This window comes from Lithobates pipiens, unplaced genomic scaffold (genome assembly GCF_037356315.1).
Source record: "Lithobates pipiens isolate NorthernLeopardFrog02 unplaced genomic scaffold, aLitPip1_a1.2 Scaffold_19, whole genome shotgun sequence".
In the NCBI taxonomy this organism is placed as follows: domain Eukaryota; kingdom Metazoa; phylum Chordata; class Amphibia; order Anura; family Ranidae; genus Lithobates; species Lithobates pipiens.
The window spans coordinates 452,937,742-452,960,539 of record NW_027507764.1 but is presented as its reverse complement, the minus strand read 5'-3'; the positions used below and the strand labels follow the sequence as shown (position 1 = coordinate 452,960,539).

General features: G+C 43.7%; 1 protein-coding gene across 1 annotated transcript in view; it reads left to right on the top strand.

The window, feature by feature from the left end:
- The window catches only part of NSMAF (neutral sphingomyelinase activation associated factor), a 143,705-nt gene that overhangs the window by 13,624 nt on the left and 107,283 nt on the right, over positions 1-22,798 (top strand). The window contains exon 2 of the mRNA XM_077492737.1: positions 16,903-16,992. Within this exon, the coding sequence (XP_077348863.1) occupies positions 16,903-16,992 (90 nt within the window). The remainder of the gene's footprint in view (positions 1-16,902; positions 16,993-22,798) is intronic.

Sequence of the window (22,798 nt, the reverse complement as noted above, 5' to 3'; positions counted from 1 at the left end):
TGGGTTAAAGGGACACAGAATCCTGGGGTTTAGTAGAAAGTGACGCAAAGGTTCAGGAATAATTTCAACAAAATTCCCAGAAGCTCAACAGTAATTCCACAGTCCTGATTATGGTTTTCTCAATCACAGTGAAATCTCATCTTTCTGAGATTGGTAGTGGCAACCAAGCAAATCATATTCCTCCAGATGGTGGACGGGGCTAGCAGGACTGTGATTGGCCCTAACGGTGGCCAATGACAGTCCTCCTCCTGGAAACAGGGACCCCCCCCCCCCAGCAGAACTGCACCCAATCTCTTCCCCATCAGAAAAGCCAACAATCGCAGCTACAGCAAAGTTAGAGAACCAAACAATGTTTTCCATCTTTTACAATATGTGGGGGTGCAGTGCCTCCCCCTCAGTGCTGGTGTGGCGTGGGGAATCCTGAAATTGGAATGCATTATTGTCTCACTGACTTCTCCCTGCGCTGCTGGGGAGGGAGTCAAGTGCCGGCAAAAGAGGCTTTGTGTGCTGCGGGTTGCCTACCCCTGATCTATATAGCCAGTTATATACTGGTACAATTTAGCTCGTTAACACGTTTCAAAATATGATATATCCACATTTTAAAGCACTCTAACTTCCAAGCCACGCATTTTTCACTTATTTATTTAATACATGTACTTATATAATTCTTTCAATGTGCGCACTCGCACTCACTATATTGCCAAAAGTATTGGGACACCCGCCTTCACATGCACTTTAATGCCATCTTGCCATTCTCCCAGAAGAAAATTTTGAGGTTAGGCACTGATATGGACGAGAAGGCTGTGCTCGCAGTCTCCGCTCATCCCTAAGGTGTTCTGTTGGGTTGAGGTCAGGACTCCATGTCTTTATGTACCTTGCTTTGTGCACTGGTGCGCAGTCATGTTGGAACAGGAAGGGGCCATCACCAAACTGTTCCCACAAAGTTGGGAGCATGAAATTGTCCAAAATGTCTTGGTATGCTAATAACTCAAGAGTTCTCTTCACTGAAACGAAGGGCCAAGGCCAACCCCTGAAAGACAACTCCACGCCATAATCCCCCCTTCGCTAAATGATTTGGACCAATGCACAAAGCAAGGTCCATAAAGACAAGGATGAGCATGTTTTGGGGTGGAGGAACTTGTCTGGCCTGTACAGAGTCCTGACCTCAACCCAATATAACACCTTTGGGATGAATTAGAGCGGAGATTGCGAGCCAGGCCTTCTCATCCAATGTCAGTGCCTGACCTTGCAAGTATGCTTCTGGAAGAATGGTCAAACATTACCATAGACACACCACTAAACCTTACAGACAGCCTTCCCAGAAGAGTTGAAGCTGTTTTTAGCTGCAAAGGGCGGGCCAACTCAATATTGAACTCTAAGGGCTAAAGCCTTGTACACACAATACAAAAGTCAGAAGGGAATGTATTCATTAAAAATGTATCAGATGTGCTTTTTACATACAACTTACATAATTAACTGAATCAGTCTTAAAAATCAGCCTGTTGTAAATTCCCTGTAAAGCTCAAACTGGAAGAGGGATGGGCAGGAATCTGAGCCAGTTGGGGTCCTGTTGCCTTGCATGTGCTTTCATTCATTCGATCATCGTAACAGGAAGGGAGATGGTGACCTGAGTGATGACCTGACCAGTGTACTGCTTCTGCTTTATTTACCAATCACAGGCTAGAGGTAGGTTGGCGCTTAAGCGGTATTGTTTAAATTAAAAGGAAAAGCTGCACAATAACCCACCTGTTAAATATGGTTTCCCCTCTGTGTTTATACTCCTAACGTTTTCTAATAAATTGCCATGTAAATACCCTTTTTATGTATTCTTATGACTACAAAGCTCAGAATCAGTTCCCCTTCTCTGTGGCTGGTGGGTGTGAGACTGGCCTTAAATTATGCAGTTTGCTTTCCTTTAACCACGGGTTGAAGTAAAAAAAATTGCTTGATTACCCCATCAACCCAGTCAGACCACGGAGCTATTGTATTCCGAAAGGTCAAAGTGTCCCTGCCGTCAGAATAAAATGATCACTGCTGCCATCTATAGCCTGCGACAGTGATTGTATGAAAGACCTGACAGGCTGGCTGTACAAAAGTCAGTCGATCAACTTCAGTACAGTCAACATGCCCATAAATGGATTAAAATTTGGCCAGTTCCTGCTGATCTGGGTGAATTTCAATCTGTCCGTGGCCAGCCAAAACCCTTTCCCAGCAGATAATACCTTTTAGAGCTAGAGATGTCAGCAGGTGATATCACATCAATGGGTTTAGGATCAGAAGGCTGACGTGTGTGCAGCTCCTTATCCAACAGAAGCTGGTCTTCTATCCGACTTCTGTCAGGCGAGCATGTTGGAAAAGCAGCACCTGATCATTGTGTTCTGGCACGGGGCAGTCCCCATGTCGGAACACAGTAGCTCAGCGGAACGTTTGCTGCACTAACTTTGGATGTATTAGTACAGCAATCTGTAGGTTTATTTTTGTTCTGCCCACTGGGTTGAACAAAAGCAACTTCCTGTGTGCACATGGCATGAGACCCCTTTCACACTGATGGACCTTTAAAAAACAGAAATGCGGACCCGATCGGACCATTCGTTGCTCTCTATGGAACGGCGGATGCCAATAGATGTGTGTCTGATATATATATATATATATATATATATATATATATATATATATATATATATATATATATATATATATATCTCTATATCTCTATCTCTATATCACTTTTAATGTTTATGTTATATTCTGATGCTGAATGCTCAGTTTTTTCATTTAAAAATAACAAACATGCTATACTTACTTGCTCTGTGTTGTGGTTTTGCACAGAGCACAGCCCAGATCCTCCTCTTCTCTGTTCTTTTGCCGGTGCTCCTGGCCCCTCCCTCCTGCCCCCATAGCAACTTGCTATGGGGGCACCCAAGCCACTGCTTCGTGTGTCCATTCAGACATGGAGCCGCAGTTTGGCCCCACCCTCCTCTCTCATTAGCTTACTGACTTTGACAGCAGCAGGAGCCAATGGTGTCGCACTGCTTTCTCAGCCAATGAGGATGGAGAATCCCGGGCAGCCGAGTCTCTCCTGCAACATCGCTGGATCAAGATGGACTCAGGCAAATACTAGGGGGTTGAGAAGGGCTGCTGCCCAAAGGTTTTTTTTTATCTTAAAGCGGAGGTCCACCCTAAAATGGACCTTCCGCTCATCGGATTCCTCCCCCCCTCCGGCGCCACAATTGGCATCTTTCAGGGGGGAGGGGGGTGCAGTTACCTGGATAATCCAGGTAACTGCACCCACTTCTGGGCTAGCTCTCTGCGGAAAGGGGCGTACATTACGCCCCTTTCCGCAAGTGCCCGCCCCCTTCGGCAAGTGCCCCGCTGCCTGCTGGGAAACACACAGATCCCAGAGGCAGCGGGGACCGTCCTCATTGCGCAGCGCGGCTCACGCATGCGCAGTAGGGAACCGGGAAATGAAGCCGAAAGGCTCCATTTCCTGATTCCCATACCCAAGATGGCGGCGGCAGCACTCGAGTGTCGATCTAGAGATCGGCTTCGGGTGCCGACATCGCGGGCGCGCTGGACAGGTAAGTGTCACTATTTTAAAAGTCAGCAGCTGCAGTATTTGTAGCTGCTGACTTTAAAAAAAAACGGGAGTCCCGGCGGACTCCCGCTTTAATGCATACTGTAGAGTGCATTAGGATAAAAAAAAACCTTCTGACTGTACAACCACTTTAGGGTAAAATTACTATAGGGTCATAATCAAAGTTGATGACCTTTATTTTCAAAATGCTCCTATTGGGCTTTACCTTCTTGCTTCTCATCCTAGATAGAGAAGGTAGAGTCATAGCCCGCATGTGAATGACCCTTCCCGTGGCACATGTGTGACTGCTCCCTGACAATAACTTGTAACAAAACATCAACAGTTGCATGTTTCCTTTGATTGCACATAAGAATTGCAATTGAACTTGACAAAGTGGATTATAAAGGCACCTCTGTGTTGTTATACTTGGAGAATAGAAAGGTTCTCTTTGTTGAAAATAATGCCATGTATTGAATAATAGTGGAAAAGCGCAGACAACTATCTTAGATTCTAAACAATGTTTTGTGTATTAGACTGGAAATTCCTCTTTTGCATTCTAATAAAGAAGCACACCACGGTCAGCTAGCCCAACTTCCCATTTTATTGTTTACTAAGAACTGTTCATTTCTAATATGATGTAACTAAATTGCCATTCCCAATAATAACTGTAATCTAGGTTTCATTCTTTTGTTTTTAACATGATTTCATAAAATATTTGTCATGATTTAAAATGTTACTAAACCCAGGACCCTGCATTCACTATATATGGTCTCCCACAGTACACAGAACATGGAAATGCAATTATTTTAGTAAATATAAACTGCTAAATGCCTTTTCTCATTAGCAGTCTTGTGACTTCTATCAGTGTCTGGTCAAAGCTTGTAGAAGGGTTTTCATTCTTCGGGTCTGCTTGACCCCTGACTCTCTGTCTGGACAGTGCTGATTGGCCCTGTCACAATCAAGGTAAGGAGGCCGAGATGCTGAGAGGGCTCCCCTTGCGGCCGAGTGCAGTACAACCCTGAAGATGACACAGGGATGCAGTGCCCACAGTAGCACAGGTTGCCGGGTAGCAGTAGTAGATGGAAGAGCTGAGAAGACCAGCCTCCGGGGGCAACTGTGCAAGGAAGTCCAAAGGCAGGGTCAAGGCCAGGCCGAGGGTCAAACACGGGAGATCAGTCCAGAGGTCAGAGCAACGGGTCCTGAGCTGGAGACCGGAGAGCAGGAGCCAAGCCAAGCCGAGGTCGGGTGCCGGGAGCAGACAAGGAATATCGGGTACTAGCCAGAGGTCGGAGCCAGGAGAACAACAGAAGCAGGTCAAACAAGCCGGGTCGGTAAACAGGAGATCAAACAGCAGGAATCACGGGCACAGGTACTCAGGAGAAGCTGACGATAATCCAGCGATGCGGCACTGTCAGGTGAACGTTTAAATAGGCACGGTGCTTGGGTTACGTCGTGAGCGCGCCATCGCGTTCGTACGCCTACGACGTGTAACGTTATGCGCTCGTCCTACACCGCGTACTCACACTCGATCGGATGCAACATCGGGCGTTCGTCTGGGAACCACATTGCGCCTCCGTGAGCGCTGACGCGCGTTAACACGATCGTACCTCGCGAGGTTACGCCTATTTCCCTGACAGGCCCTGTGCCAATCACATCACATGCACCTTTCCAAAAGCATTTTTTTCTAGCAATACACACCAGACTGAGCATGTGCAGAGTGCCCCCAAGGCTCTGTACTATCAGGAGATGGATTGAGGACTGTGGAAGAAGGGGGGGGGGGAAATCAGAGAAGACAGGATCAAACAGTCATTTTAAACAATGCACAGGTTCCCTTAGGTTCCACAGTGATTATAACAAGCATGCTTTACTGCATACACAGACTGATTTTACTGTTGTGGGTTTAGTAATTTAAGACTGTTTTACCTCCTAAAATGGACCTATGCTGTAAATAATTTTTCACTTCTACCCCAATATTTTCCCAAAGTTGTAAGCCCGAGTTTTAAACTATAGGTCCTATCTAAAAGGAACTGCAGGCAACAGGCAAATACATAGTTAAATGAATTTATTACAGGTATTTATATAGTGTGACAGTTTATGCAGCTCTTTACACACACACACACACACACACACACACACACACACACACACATTTATTCACATCCGTCCCTGCCCTCAAGGAGCTTACAATCTAAGGTCCCTATGCATGTCTGAATGTGTTCATTTGACGGTTGCCTGCAGTTCCTTTTAGACTGGACCGATGGTTTAAAACTCATGTTTACTAGTTTGAGCACATCTAGGGGGAGAATCGAAAATATACTCTACAGCATTGGTCTATTATAGGAGGTAAAACAGTCATAAATCATGACATAAATATATTTATGTAATTTAATAAATGTAAATAAAATTAAAAAGACATTTAACTTGTATTACAGTTATTTTTAAGACTTGTGATTTAGTTAAATCATAGTGGTTTAGAAATGAACAGTTTTTAGTAAACAATAAAATATTTTAATGGAATGCTGGGCTGGCTGGCCCTGGACTGCATATAAAGGTTTACTGTTTTTTACATGTGAAGAGATTTGTAATGTTGGCCATTTAGGGCTCATTCACCCTAGCTGTGCAGGGAGTACCTTACGAAGTCCTAGAACAAGACAAGGCAAAAAGCCTAGGGAAAGGATTTTGCTAATTTCAAACAAACCGGAGTGAGGGGGAAAGGAACGTTTCAAGAGGTCACAGAGGGTGTAACAAGGAGGCAGAAAACCACAGCGAGAAATGGTTTCATGAGAAAAAGATTACAATCGTTAATGTTAATAACATGTCACAGAATGTACCTTTTGTGGCTAACCATAAACTTGAAGAGTCCTTAAGGAACTCAGTCAGGTGATGGCTAAACCATTGTTCCTAATTTTTATGCAGAGTTTACTGACTGGAATGGTACCGGTTGATTGGCGAAAATGTGGTACCAATATTTAAAAAGGGCTGCGATATATATCCCTGTAAACTACAGATCAGTCAGTCTAACATCAATAGTTTGTAAACTATTGGAGAAGATTATATATCCAAGAATTTGAGGATGAAAATGGTATGATTAGTAGTAATCAGCATGAATTCATGAAGGATCATTCTTGCCAGACAAATATTATGTTTTATGAGAGAGTGAGCTGCCATCTAGATAAAGGTAGGCCTTTGGATGTGGTATACCTGGATTTTGCAAGGGCATTTAATACAGTCCCCCATATATGTTTACTTTACAAACTGAGGTCTGTTGGCATGAACCATAGGGTGTGTACCTGGATAGAAAACTGGTTACAGGTGCTTGTCCAAAGGTGATGATAAATGGTGAGTACTCAGAATGGTCAGGGGTGGTAAGCGGGGTCCCCCAAGGATCTGTCCGAGGACCAATTCTGTTTATTTTATTCATAAATGATATAGAGGTTGGAAACAGCTCAGTGTTTACTGATGATGCAAAGCTAAGCAGGGCAATAACTTCACAACTAGATATGGAAACCTTACAAAAAGACCTACATACAATAATGGGGTGGGCAACTACATGGCAACTGAGGTTTAATGTTGAAAAATGTAAAGTAATGCATTTGGGTGGCTAAAAATATGAATCCAAGTTACCCACTAGGGAAGAACCACTGTGGGCAATCCAGGATGGAAAAAGATCTGGGGTTCCTAGTAAATGATAGGTTCAGCAATAACATTCACTGCCAAGCTGCAGCAAGCAAAGCCAGGAGAATATTGGCATGAATTAGAGCTGCACAATTCTGGCTAAAATGAGAATCACAATTTTTTTGCTTAGAAGATAACTAACTTTAGGGCCGGTTCACACAGCGAGGCGCGGCGAGGCGTCTCCGACTTACCTCGCCGCGACCTGCGGGGAGCTCAGCGGCGACTTGCAGAGGACTTCTGACTCGAGTCGCTCCTCTCAGAACGGTTCCATTGTACAGAACGGGGGCGACTTGCGGGAGCGAGGCGAGGCGAGCCGTGTCGCCTCGCCTCGCCTCGCTGTGTGAACCGGCCCTTACTGTTTCGTGTTTGTTTTTTATTCATTGAAGTGTATTTTTTGGAAATTGGTTACAGTGTTTCATTTTAAAAACTTGGCAGACTGCCCAGATGTTTTCTTTTGACAGCTGAGTGAGCAGATAAGTCTCTCCACTTGTTAGATGAAAAAATCGACAAACTCTGCAATAGAGATTGTCAGAGGGGTTGAATCGAGATCACAATTTTTTTAACGATTAATTGTGCAGCTCTAGCATGCATCAAAAAGGGGATTCACTCCAGAGATAAAACGATAATTCTGCCACTCTACAAGACTCTGGTCCGGCTGACTCTTGAGTATTCCATTTAGTACTGGGCACCAGTTCTCAGGAGGGATGTGCTGGAACTAGAGAGAGTCCAGAGAAGGGCAACAAAGTGGACCTCAGCTGTGTTGAAAGTCTACAAGCATTAAACGTATTCTCCCTGGAGAAGAGATGCTTGAGAGGAGATATGATGGTGATCTACAAATACCTTACTGGTGACCTTGGCATAGGGAAAACATTTTCAGTGGGAGGGAGTTTAAAAAGACATATAGCCATTCATTGAAATTAGAAGGGGTTGTAAAGGCAGAAGGTTTTTTCATTCAATGCATAAGATAAGAAGCCTTCTGTGTGCAGCAACCCCCCTAACACTTACCTGAGCTCCCCTTTCTATCCAGAGATATCCATGAGTCCCTTGACCATCCGGGACTCTCTCTCCTGATTGGCAGCGGTGCCATTGGCTCTCGCTGCTGTCAGTAAAACTCAGTAAGCCAAACAGCAGCTCCCTGTCTGAATGGATATACAGAGCTGCAGCTTGACTTGGGTGCCCCCATAACAAACTGCTTGCTGTGGGGGCACTCAACAGGAGGGAGGGACCAGCAGCTCCTGCCAGGGACCTGAGAAGAGGAGGATCTGGGCTGCTCTGTGCAGAACCCCTGTACAGGGCAGGTAAGTATAACATGTTTGTAAAGTCTCCTTTTTTTTTTTTCTATTAAAATAACAATCACTTTTTAAGCTGCGTAGAGAGTTCTTTACTGTAAGAGCGGTAAGGATGTAGAATTCTCTTTCACAAGCAGTGGTATCAGCAGGGAACATTGATAGTTTAAAATAATTGTTAGGCCTCATGCACACGAGACGCAGGTGAAAACTCTGCTCAAAAAAAGCTGAAACGCGCGTTTAGAAACGCGCGTTTTGCTGCGTTTGCATGCCGCGTTTAGAAGCGTTTGCTTTTATAAGCGTTTATAAAGATAACATCATGTAGACCCTCCCCAAGCTCTCAAAGCATGTTTTTTTAACTATTTCTGCTATTTTGATCAGAGTGAGCAGCATAGAGAGCAGTTGTACACTTGCATTTGCCTCTCTTTCTGTGGTATATATTTTGAAATGGATCCCATATTGAATATATGTCAGGAAATGCTCCTGATGTTGCTCTTGATGAGACGGCAACGTCGTCGCAAATTTCGTGAGAGGTCCAGAGTCAGAGCTCATCGATATTGGACCCATCCGTTGATGGGACAGCGAATGTCCATTGGATATTTCACAAACATGTATGTGCAGCTGCGTACCTACCCCGACAAGTTTTTTAATTTTAGCCGGATGTCCATTGTCACATTTGATCTGCTCTTAGAAAAAGTACGACCTGGTCTGACATTCATGGACACCAATATGAGAAACCGTGTGTCACCAGAGGAACGTCTCTTGGTAACGATCAGGTATGTGTATATATTTATAAAATATATTTATCTATGGATGTACAGATGAATTGTTTTCTCTGTCCTTTATTTAAAAAAAAATGTCTATTTATAGCAAATTATCCAATTTTTTTAAAATATCTAAAATTTTCTTGTGGCAATTTTTAACATGTTTTCATTATTTCTAATATAAAACAATATTAAAATAGTTAATTATTTATTTTTTAATCTTAACCAGTTGCCGACCGCCGCACGTACAATGGCACGGGCAGGCATAAGGACATACATGTACGTCCCTTGCCTCCCGCGGGTCGGGGGCCCGATCGGGCCCCCGCCCGGTGCCTGCGGCGGTCGGTATTCGTTCGGGAGCGATCCCGGACGAGGGGACGGCCATTCATTCATGGCCACCCCCTCGCGATCGCTCCCGACGAATAGAAATCCCCGGTGACATCACTTCCTCTCCTGTAATGTAAACACAGGAGAGGAAGTGATGTATTCTCTCCTCCGTGTCGGTATTTTTCGTTCCGACACGGAGGAGAGCGGATCAGTAAGTTGCACCAACACTCTACACACACAGTAGAACATGCCAGGCACACTCACACCCCCCCTTTACCCCCCGATCACCCCCCCAATTACCCCTGCCCCCCAGTCACAGTGACACCAATGTCATTTTTTTTTTTTTTTTTTTTTTTTTTTTTGCATTGGTGTCATTTGTGACTGTAATAACTGTTAGGGCAGTTAGGGTTAGCCCCCTTTAGTTCTAAGGTACCCCCCTAACCCCCCCAATAAAGGTTTAACCCCGTGATCACCCCCCGTCGCCAGTGTCACTAAGGCTGGGTTCACATTGCAGCGGTTTATGAGAACGGATGTGATTCGCACCGCACTGCAGTGCAAATCACATCCGATCTCTGTGCGATTCGAGTTCAGCCATTCGCCGCACCCGCCGCAAATTCGCACGGGACCCTTTTTTTGGCCCGCAGCAGAATCGGATCGCATGGGTGTTCACACCATGCGATCCGAGTTTGCAGATCGCACTGCGATATGCGAACTGATCTGGGGGTGTCAGTAACATTTCACTGACACTCCCAGCAGTTCGCATAGGGCAGTGTGAACTGCCGCCGGGAGGCATGCGATGCGGGAACCCGCCGCGCATTCGTGGCGTTCCCGCATCGCTCCAGTGTGAACCCAGCCTAATAAGCGATCGTTTTTCTGATCGCTGTATTAGTGTCACAGGTGACGCTAGTTAGGCAGGTAGGTATTTAGGTTCGCTGCAGCTTTTTATAGCGCCAGGGACCCCCATATACTACCGCATAAAGCCCCCTAATTGCCCCCTAGTTAACCCTTTCACCAGTGATCACCATATAACTGTTACAGGTGACGCTGGTTGGTTAGTTATTTTTTTATAGTTTCAGGGCACCCGCCATTTATTACCTAATAAAGGTTTAACCCCCTGATCACCCGGCGGGTGTCATTTGTGACTAATAACTGTTAGGGCAGTTAGGGTTAGCCCCCTTTAGTTCTAAGGTACCCCCCTAACCCCCCCAATAAAGGTTTAACCCCGTGATCACCCCCCGTCGCCAGTGTCACTAAGGCTGGGTTCACATTGCAGCGGTTTATGAGAACGGATGTGATTCGCACCGCACTGCAGTGCAAATCACATCCGATCTCTGTGCGATTCGAGTTCAGCCATTCGCCGCACCCGCCGCACCCGCCGCAAATTCGCACGGGACCCTTTTTTTGGCCCGCAGCAGAATCGGATCGCATGGGTGTTCACACCATGCGATCCGAGTTTGCAGATCGCACTGCGATATGCGAACTGATCTGGGGGTGTCAGTAACATTTCACTGACACTCCCAGCAGTTCGCATAGGGCAGTGTGAACTGCCGCCGGGAGGCATGCGATGCGGGAACCCGCCGCGCATTCGTGGCGTTCCCGCATCGCTCCAGTGTGAACCCAGCCTAATAAGCGATCGTTTTTCTGATCGCTGTATTAGTGTCACAGGTGACGCTAGTTAGGCAGGTAGGTATTTAGGTTCGCTGCAGCTTTTTATAGCGCCAGGGACCCCCATATACTACCGCATAAAGCCCCCTAATTGCCCCCTAGTTAACCCTTTCACCAGTGATCACCATATAACTGTTACAGGTGACGCTGGTTGGTTAGTTATTTTTTTATAGTTTCAGGGCACCCGCCATTTATTACCTAGTCTCACTAGTGTACCCCTAAATTTAGGGGTGTCTACTTTCCAAAATGGGGTCATTTGGGGGGGGTTTGTGCCATCTTGGCATTTTATGGCCTTCAAAACTGTAACGCCCTTAGAAAGCCTGAAGGCGGTGCTTGGTTTTCGGGGCCCCGTACGCGGCTAGGCTCCCAAAAAGTCCCACATATGTGGTATCCCCGTACTCAGGAGAAGCAGCAGAATTTATTTTGGGGTGTCATTTCACATATGCCCATGGCATGCATGAGCAATATATCATTTAGTGACAACTTTGTTAAAAAAAAAAAAAAAAAAAAAAAGTTTGTAATTTTCCCGCAACTTGTGGCAAAATATAAAATATTCCATGAACTCAACATGCCTCTCAGCAAATAGCTTGGGGTGTCTACTTTCTAAAATGGGGTCATTTGTGGGGGTTTTGTGCCATCTTGGCATTTTATGGCCTTCAAAACTGTAATAGGTAGTGAGAAGTGAACTCAAAAATTTACGCCCTTAGAAAGCCTGAAGGCGGTGCTTGGTTTTCGGGGCCCCGTACGCGGCTAGGCTCCCAAAAAGTCCCACATATGTGGTATCCCCGTACTCAGGAGAAGCAGCAGAATTTATTTTGGGGTGTCATTTCACATATGCCCATGGCATGCATGAGCAATATATCATTTAGTGACAACTTTGTTAAAAAAAAAAAAAAAAAAAAAAGTTTGTAATTTTCCCGCAACTTGTGGCAAAATATAAAATATTCCATGAACTCAACATGCCTCTCAGCAAATAGCTTGGGGTGTCTACTTTCTAAAATGGGGTCATTTGTGGGGGTTTTGTGCCATCTTGGCATTTTATGGCCTTCAAAACTGTAATAGGTAGTGAGAAGTGAACTCAAAAATTTACGCCCTTAGAAAGCCTGAAGGCGGTGCTTGGTTTTCGGGGCCCCGTACGCGGCTAGGCTCCCAAAAAGTCCCACATATGTGGTATCCCCGTACTCAGGAGAAGCAGCAGAATTTATTTTGGGGTGTCATTTCACATATGCCCATGGCATGCATGAGCAATATATCATTTAGTGACAACTTTGTTAAAAAAAAAAAAAAAAAAAAAAAGTTTGTAATTTTCCCGCAACTTGTGGCAAAATATAAAATATTCCATGAACTCAACATGCCTCTCAGCAAATAGCTTGGGGTGTCTACTTTCTAAAATGGGGTCATTTGTGGGGGTTTTGTGCCATCTTGGCATTTTATGGCCTTCAAAACTGTAATAGGTAGTGAGAAGTGAACTCAAAAATTTACGCCCTTAGAAAGCCTGAAGGCGGTGCTTGGTTTTCGGGGCCCCGTACGCGGCTAGGCTCCCAAAAAGTCCCACATATGTGGTATCCCCATACTCAGGAGAAGCAGCAGAATTTATTTTGGGGTGTCATTTCACATACGCCCATAGCATGTGTGAGCAATATATCATTTAGTGACAACTTTGTGTAAAAAAAAAAAAAAAATTTTTTTTTTTGTCATTATTCAATCGCTTGAGGCAAAAAAATAAAATATTCAATGGGCTCAACATGCCTCTTATCAATTTCCTTAGGGGGTCTACTTTCCAAAATGGGGTCATTTGGGGGGGTTTTGTACTGCCCTGCCATTTTAGCACCTCAAGAAATGAGATAGGCAGTCGTAAACTAAAAGCTGCGTAAATTCCAGAAAACGTACCTTAGTTTGTAGATGTGACAACTTTTGCGCAAACCAATAAATATACAATTATTGACTTTTTTTTTACCAAAGACATGTGGCTGAATACATTTTGGCCTAAATGTATGACTAAAATTGAGTTTATTGGATTTTTCTAATAACAAAAAGTAGAAAATATCATTTTTTTTCAAAATTTGCGGTCTTTTTACGTTTATATCGCAAAAAATAAAAATCGCAGAGGCAATCAAATACCATCAAAAGAAAGCTCTATTTGTGGGAAGAAAAGGACGCAAATTTTGTTTGGGTACAACATTGCATGACCGCGCAATTACCAGTTAAAGCAGCGCAGTGCCAAAGTGTAAAAAGACCTCTGGTCATTTACCAGCAAAATGGTCCGGTCTGAAAGTGGTTAATATATGTTTTTATCCATTTTTTTTCTAGTTTCAATTTTTTTTTTTTTAAAGCAAATCTATGTTAATTAGATTTTTTTTTATAATTGTTTTTAATTTATTTGGCCAATTTTTTGATATATTTTTAACATGTTAAAAATTGCCACAAGAAAATTTTAGATATTTTAAAAAATTGGATAATTTGCTATAAATAGACATTATTTTTTTAAAAATAAAGGACAGAGAAAAAAATTCATCTGTACATCTATAGATAAATATATTTTATAAATATATACACATACCTGATCGTTACCAACAGACGTTCCTCTGGTGACACACTGTTTCTCATATTGGTGTCCACGAATGTCAGACCAGGTCGTACTTTTTCTAAGAGCAGATCAAATGTGACAATGGACATCTGGCTAAAATTAAAAAAAACTTGTCGGGGTAGGAACGCAGATGCACATACATGTTTTATATTTTTATCGTGAAATATGTATTGATTAATATAGTTTAATTCTTTGCTGCTGTATATGGTAGTATAATATTTTTTAATGCCTTATTAAAATATCCAGAATCCTAACCCTAACCATTCATCCTAACACTAACCACTAACCCTAACCCCTAACACTAACCCTACCCCTAACAGCTAACCCTATCCCTTACACTAACCCTAAACAACCCTAACCCTAATCCAACCCTTTATTCTAAACAATAACCCTAACCCTAACGGATAACCACTTACCATAACACCCAACCCTAGTGACCAAATTACATTGCCGCAGATGGTCACAGTTGACTTTGAGGCCATGTATCTCTGATGCAGAAAAGTGCATGACATGACATTGGTGTTCCTTGCAATAATTGGCCCCAAGATATGGGCCCCCAAAGTCGGGTCGCAAAATGTCATTCTCTGATGCAGAAAAGTGCATGACATTTTGTGAACCCGACTTTGGGGCCCCCTATCTCGGGGTCATCTGATGATAGGAACCCCAAATTTGGATATGTTGTAGTGCTAGATCCACAGTGTCTGCTTGGTTTTCCTGGCAATAAGTGGCCCCAAGATATGGGCCCCCAAAGTCGGGTCACAAAATGTCATTCTCAGATCATATTTCTGAGTTTTCAGGTCCAAAAAATTGGGTTCCTTTTTAAAAACGCATATAAACGTGAACGCGGGTGCCGTGTTTAGCCGCGTTTTGCGTCTGAAACTGCATAAAAACGGCAAAAAACGAGACTGTGTGCATGGACACATAGGATAACATTGAATGAGTTCAGGGGCAGTTGAAAAAAGTGTCCAACTGCATCTGAACACGCGTTTAACTGCGTCTCGTGTGCATGAGGCCTTAGATGCTCACCTTAAGGAATCCAACATACAGAGATATGGGGATTACTACTGACATAATCACTCGCAGTACAGGTTGGGCTGGTGTCTTTATCCAACCTTACCGACTGTGTAACTATGTATGGATTATTTTTGTATGGGTTTGGATGCATTGAATATTTTTGGAGAATATGGATATTGTTTAGTGTCACTTTAAATCTGTGGTAGCTGCATTTGTTTTCTTGTGCTGCTTTCCTGAATTGGATTTCAAACATCTTCCCTCTACTCATTTTCATTACTTATCTACGTGTTGTTTTATAGCTTACAGAATACAACTGAGCGATAACATTGTTTGTGATTTTGGTTCAGTCCACATAAAATTTCAAGGACACGGGGTCAATGCATATTTTTTCTGTGCTTGCGGTTTCATTGCCAGTTTTGGAAGGTTGGGAATTGTGAATAAGTCTAGGTTCACATGTAAGCAGTTCTGTGTGCAGTGTTTGTGCGGCCACAGCAACCCATTCATTTGAGTAGACTGCTGTACCTGCAATTCCTGCAGGAAACCTTTCTTTCTTTTTTTAAATGCTTCTGTGGGCAGGAAACTGCACCATGTTTTTCAGTGCGCGGTGGTGCTATTAAGAGTTAATGGTAGTGGTCGACTGATAGATTGGCCAGATATTTGGCCTTTTTTAAGAAATCGTCATCGGGCAATTATTATGCAAATTCGGCCGATTTAATCGCACCATGCCTGGTCGACCCACAAGTGCTCCCTTTCCCACACTCCATTGTCATAGCGGCACTTGACGCTTGCCAGAGCCGCTGAGTGTGTGAAACTGACATGTGTAACTGAATGCAGAGAGAGACCTGCTGTGAGAATTTAGCATTGATATCGGGTGTGGGCGGGACCCGAGGTGGGCGGTGTTCTATTGATATGTGCCCTCCGTCAAAGTGCCCACACATGCGCAGGATGGAGCCGCACTTCAGTTGATTTCCCGATCAGCTGGAGTGATGTGACCATGGTGCATGCGCACATCACAGGAGGCATTTTTCGACGGTAAGGGGAATTTCATGGACACATTTATAAGCTTGGGGGACACCGTAGTTGTTACATTATGCCTCGCTGTTGCAGGGTGGCTTGTGGCTGTGTTGAGGGGCGGGTTTTGTCTTCTGCAATCCACCCTTGGACACAGGCAACAGGTGCTGATTAAGGCACTAAAGCCACCGTGCAACACTGACAAAAGGTGACCATGAGCAGACTGAAACCCCGCCATGCACCAGTGAGGCACAACATGAGAACTACGGTGTCGATCCGCTCTGTGAATAGCTTTTCATAGTGTTCGTGACATTCTCTCTCCCATCGAAAATGCCTCCTGATGTGCGCAATCGCCATTGGCACGTCACTCCAGCTGATTGCCAAATCAGCTGGAGTGCGGATCCGTCCTGGGCATTTTTTGATGGAGGGCACATATTGATAGAACAGCGGAACCCAGCAGCTATCAATCACAAGCCAATGGGATGGTATCTGGGTGGACCGCTATGTGTATGTGGCCCCGCCCCCTTAAGCACCACAATCATTGGCTGGTGTTTGATAGCTGCTGGGTCCCGCCCACCCCAGGCAACACCCACCACCGACATCACCACCGAATTTTGACAGCTGTTCTCTCTCTGTATTCAGTTACATATGTCAGTTTCACACAGTTACACTATATTGGCTGAGTGTGAAACCTGCCAGTGCCACCTGCGGAAAAAAGAAAAAATCGGCCTAAAATATCGGCTGCAAAAATTGGCATCATATATTGGCCTCCCCAATTTCTAAATATCGGCATTGGCCAGAGAAAAACCCATATGGGTCGACCTCTAGTTAATGGCACCTCCATGTTCTTAAACGCAGCACATTTTGTGTGCAGCTTCATTCGGGTGTGGGAACTCGTGAAATTTCTAACCATACCGCCACAAATGTGAACCTAGCCTATAGTGGAAAAATAAAGATAAAATATGTTGTAGTGCTTACGTTGTTTGCTTGTTCTTACAGGTTTTCTCTGTTGCTGTTGGATTTGGAAGAATATTTTTTTGAGCAACACATAGCCCACCATATCTCTGGAGGATCGAATTCATCAGAAAGGTAAACAAAAAATTGCATTTAATTATTAAGATGGCAGATGATCCTTGCAGTTTTGCATTAGCTGGGTCATTCTACAGTCATTTGATAACCCTGTATACACCTAGATAGCTACTGCTAATGTACCCAGAGGCTGTTGGCGGTAGTGATTTATTTTGGTCTTCCTAGCTCATTACCTCCTCTGGGCACCAATGAACTGGCATGGATTTAGATGCTTAAAGAATATGTCAATCCAGAATTTCAAATTCCTGATATGTGCTTGCTGTACCATGTACTTGTACATAAAAAAAAAAAAAAAAAAAAAAATCTTTGTATTGCTTCTTTTTGTGTGAAATCCCTGGTGTTCTTGCTAGCAGTCACTCTTTTCTATTAAAAACTGACCACAAAAAGTAAAAATGTGTGTGTTTGTGTGTTCTTCCCTTTTCATTTTCTATTTTAAACGGAATAGTTTTTTTTACAAGGTGAGGGTTTACATACTTTTTAAGTGCCTGTTTTGAACCCTAACGTCACTGAGCTATGCTTTTCAGTTTTTTTTTTTTTTTTTTTTTTTTTAAATCAATTTTTATTGGATTTTTAACATTATACAATATATTACAGAGTCTTTGAAAGACATGAATATTTATCAAAATACAAGAAAGCATGTAGAGGGGGGTGTCTTCCCCTTCTATGTCTTTACATTCTCGAATTAACAGGAGAGTTGAACAATAAACCCTGTTAGTACTTGGGTGTGGGGAAAAAAAGGGGAGAGATGGGGAAAAGGAAGCTTGAACTGGTTGGCCCGGTCTCTGGGTGACATTGCACGTGTCCTGTTTAGATGGTAGAGCAATAAAAGGACAAACAAAAATATCCTCATTAGAGATATAGGAAATAAAAGGGCAGAGAAGAAATGGCTGCAATAATTCACATATATATCCCAGATACATGCTGTAGGAGTGGAGGCTTGCTAGATTGACCATAGTGGAGTCTAGTTTAAGGGTTTTTATGTGCTTGGGGCCAGTTATGTCGTAGTGATACTCCATAGAAAGTTGCCTGATTTATGGGGTTATGCAAGATTGGTTGATCGAGTTGGTTGTGGTTGCCTTTATGTTGGGGGTCTTTCATATGACCAGCTAACGGGGGTTGGTGTGGTCCTGTATTATAAGTTTTCCTAAGGAGTTGGTGACATTGCATTTCAGGTACCAGTCCGTATAGTGAAATGGGTAAATTATCGATGATATCTCCTTGGTGTCATAGGTGTATTCAATTTTCTCCATCTGGCAAAGAAACGTATATTGGAGTGGAAATTCGATAAGATTGTATCCAATCTTTCGAGTTGAAACAGCAATTGCAGTGTGAGCTTTACTGATCGTAGAGAAGGTGGGTTTTTGTCGATCCAGTGTGCCATGACCATCCTTCGGGCTGCTAAGAGGCATAAATGAGTCCATTGGGTAGGAGGCGACGTGGTCCTTGGTGATGATGTGTCGTTTTGTGGGCTGCACCCAAATAGCCATAGAAGTGGTTCTTTGATAATCTTGATGTTTTTATCGACCTTGCCAATGTATTTAAGTACTGTATCCCAGAATTTAGTTATCACAGGGCAGTCCCAAAGGCGATGTAATAGCATGGGGCCAGGTGAGGGACACCAGGAACATTGTGCTTGGGAATGATCGGATCCACTCGTGCGAAAAGGAAAATATGCTCTGTGAATTATTTTGAAATGAGTTTCCCTCCAAGTTTCCATTTTAATAATGCTCAGAATATGCTTTGACCTTGTACTATCTTTTCCGGGAGGTCGCTATCGTTAAGTATGGAGGACCACGGGCGGAATGGCGCAAGATGGTACTTGATTGTTTGGTGCTCAATCAAATGTGTGTGTATAGCATAGAAATAGAGTATGCTTTGTTTTAGAGCACTGTATCCAGGTTTTTGAACTGGATCAGTTCTGGGACCATAGCAAGTTCTTAGAAAGCTAACCACTTGGTGGTGGTGGAATAAGTGGGTCGGGGGTAGAGAGTATTCCTGAGACAACTCCTGGAAAGATTTAAATTGACCTGGGGCGTTGCTGTATAATGACTCTACAGTTTTGAGTCCGAGAGACCCCCATGTTTTATAGGCTGTATATGTGGTAGAGGGAATAAAACATGGGGTTTCCCTGAATCTGTAAGTGCCTCAAGATGCTCGAGGGTAAACCGAGCAACCTCCTCGTCTCCCTCCAGGCGATCACTGCGTCCTTAATGAGGACATTAGCCTTAAGGTGCAAAGGAAGTTTTTTAATTGAGGCGTGAAGGATTGGAGAGGGTATATGGGTGCACCAAGGCTTCCTCTAGGCCGTGGTTGGAGTAACGGGAATTTCCTGACAGCCAATCTAGCCCCTGTCTAAGTAGGCATGAAATATTGTAAAAACTTATATTGGGCAACCCTGCCCCTCCCTCTGATTTCGGTAAGCAGAGCTTCTGAAGAGCTATGCGTGGCTTTTTGCCTGACCACAGAAAGGTGGTAAGTGACGTATGCAATTTTTGTATATTGATATATTTCAGTAAAAGTGGTATGGTCTGTAATGGATATAGCAGTCTTGCGAAGGACACCATTTTAAACAAATGGCATCTCCTAAAGAGTGACAGGAGAAGGGTTGCCCATGCCTCAAACTTCTTTACAATTTTGGTAATTAATAGTGGGAAGTTCAGGGTGTACACAGAAGAGGGATCTCGACCTATATGAATTCCCAGATAGGTGATATGATGAGTTGCTAGCGTGAATGCCGTGGATGAACTCCATTTAGTGGAAAGGTGGGGATTCAGGGTTAGGACCTCACTTTTGTCATAATTAATCCTGAGCAGAGTCGGAAGGCTGCTAAAATTTCCTGTAGGCTATTAGTCTGCTATGGGATTAGATGAAAACAATAAAATATCATCTGCGAATAGTGCTGAGCGTAGGGTTTGGTTTCCTATGGTGACGCCACTAATGCCTGCTGGTGAGTTGAGTATTCTAGATAGCGGTTCGATTGCTAAGTTAAATAACAGGGTTGAAAGAGGACACCCCTGTCTGGTCCCCTTTTGGAGAGGTATCGTGTTAGAAATGAAGTCTGATGTCGACAAATGTTCAGTCGGTGAATCATACATTTGCTGTAAAAATCTGGTGAATGGACCTGTAAAGCCGAGTAAGTACCCTGAACAACCACGAGAAGCTTATATTGTCAAAAGCCTTCTCGGCATCTAGTGACATAATTGCTATATCCTGGTCAGGGTTCGCTTTTGCATGTTCCAGGGCTATAAGCACTTTGCGAATGTTCAGAGTTGCTGATCGCCCCATAACAAATCCCGATTGGGCTGGGTGAAGTAGTGATGGAAGTAGTGTGGCGAGACGCGATGCGACTATTTTTGAAAGGATTTTGACGTCCACATGCTTTTCAGTTTTAATAGGCATAGTCAGAAGGTTTTTTAGCTTAATGAATTCTATGCATTAAGATAAAAAAACCTTGTGTGTGCAGCAGCTCCCCTAATACTTACCTGAGCCCCATCTCTCTCCAGCGATGTCCTGTACTCTCCTCCTGATTGGTTGAGACACAGCAGCAGCTCCATTGGCTCCCGCTGCTGTCAATCAGTCAATTAGCCAATCAGGAGAGGGGACGGAGCCAACCCAGGTCTCCGTGTCTGAATGGATACGGTGCTGAGACTCGGCTCGGGTGCCCATAGCAGACTGCTTGCTTTGGGGACACATAACAGGATGGAGGGGCCAGGAGAGCCGAAGAGGGACCTGGAGGATCTAAAGGAGGATCTGGGCTGCCCTGTGCAAAACCAACTGCATAGGGCAGGTAAGTATAATATGTTTGTTATTTTTAGAGGGAAAAAAAAAAAATGAGACTTCACAATCGCTTTAAGAGAATCGTAATAGGAAACGTTTGACACAATACTGCTGAGATGCTTTTCATTGTGTGCAAGAAACGAGGGGGCATTAAGGTTGCACTGAAGAAGATGGTGCTTAGACACCCGCTTAAAGGGACATTACCATTATACTAGTTAAAGTAATACTAAAGTCTATTTTTTTTTTTCACTTAAAATTAATAAACATGTTATACTTGCCTGTTCTGTGCAGTGGTTTTGCACAGAGTAGGCCATATTCTCCTCTTCTTGGGTCCCTCTTCGGCGCTTCTGACCCCCCACCCCGAGTGGTCCAAAAGCAAGAAGCTTGCTATAGGAGCACCCGAGCTGCTGCTCTGTGTGTTCATTCAGACACAAATTTTGCAGCTCCTTTCTCCAAATTGCATCTCTCCCGTTGCTGTCACTGACTTTGACAGCAGCGGGAGCCAATGGAGCTCCGCTGCTGTCTCAGCCAACCAGGAGGTAGAATCCCAGCCAGCCAAGTCTATCGTGTAACATTGCTGGATCAGAGGAGGCTCAGGTAAGTCTTAGCCCACATACACACAGTCGGAGATTTTGCCAACCAAATCCGTCGGATTTTGCCCGTCGGATTTAGTCCGAAGGATTGTGTCCGAAACTGTTGCATACACACGGTCGAGCCAAGTTGGCGAAAAATCTGATCTTTCAGAACGTGATGACGTAATTTCGTTACGATGGGACTACATTCAGGCTAGTAGCCAATAGCTTTGATGTAGGAATTTGATCTGAGCATGCGTGGCACTTGGTCCGATGAAAATGCTCTACACATGATCGGATTAGGTCCGTCCGGCCCAGTTGGTCGGGAAATATTTCCAACATGTTGGAAAATTGGGTCGGACGGAGATTCGGACGGAATCAGTCCGATGCATACCACACACAGTCGGATTATCTGACGACACGGTCCGATAAGACTCATTCCGACAGATTCTCTGACCGTGTGTACAAGGGCTTAGAGGAGGATGGAGGCAGGGGTTGCCGCACACTGAAGGTTTTTATCCTAATGCATAGAATGCATTAACGTTAAAAACCTTCTGCCTTTAGAAGCACTTTAACTCTCACATGCTAGTCTGTGAAGACAATTGAAAAAACCACAAATAAGCACCATTGATAGCAAACCTTGTGATCTGTCATCAAATACAAATTGGAATGGATTACATGTTCTCTAATCCAACTTCTTAGAACCTCAGTAACATTGTCACATGTTCCCTATATGACAAAGAATAAAGCTTAAAACAAAGTCCAGTCACATTTATTTAAATGAAGTTTAACTTATTTATCTAACTTCATTTACAGGCATTCTATTGCCATTCATCTCTGTTCTCTGTTGGCCATGTGTTCCCCCCATGGGTTATTTATCTATATACAACTTTTGTTTGGCCTAAAAATATTTGCCTCGCCAGCTTGGACTCCCCCAAATGCTGTCATAGTTTCATTGATTCTGCCGAATTATTATAAATCAGATCAAATACATGAAGAACCCAGAAGGTAGAGTGGCCTTGTAACAATGACCTTATCAGACAGGTGGACCTAGATCAGCCTTTCTCAACCTTTTCAACACAGAGGAGCCCTTGAAATAGTTCTGTAGTCTCAGGGGGAACCTCTGCTAAAAATTAGAAATCTATAACTCATGATACATTTAGTGTGATGGTCATTGTGAAGAATTGCCTCCTTACAGATAGCTAAAAAGATCAATGGTGTCAGTGGGAACTTATCCGAGAGGTAGAAATGGCCCAATCCTGAAGGAACCCCTAGCAACTGCTCTAGATACTCATGACATGGGACCTAACTATGCCAGCTATTTTTATTTTTGTATTTATTTATATAAGGAAAGATTTGGTATTGGGTAAATTTTCTGTAGTGCTAACAAATTGAATTGTATAACAGAGTGGACACAACATTGAGATACTGGAAACACTATATGAAAACTACAAGCG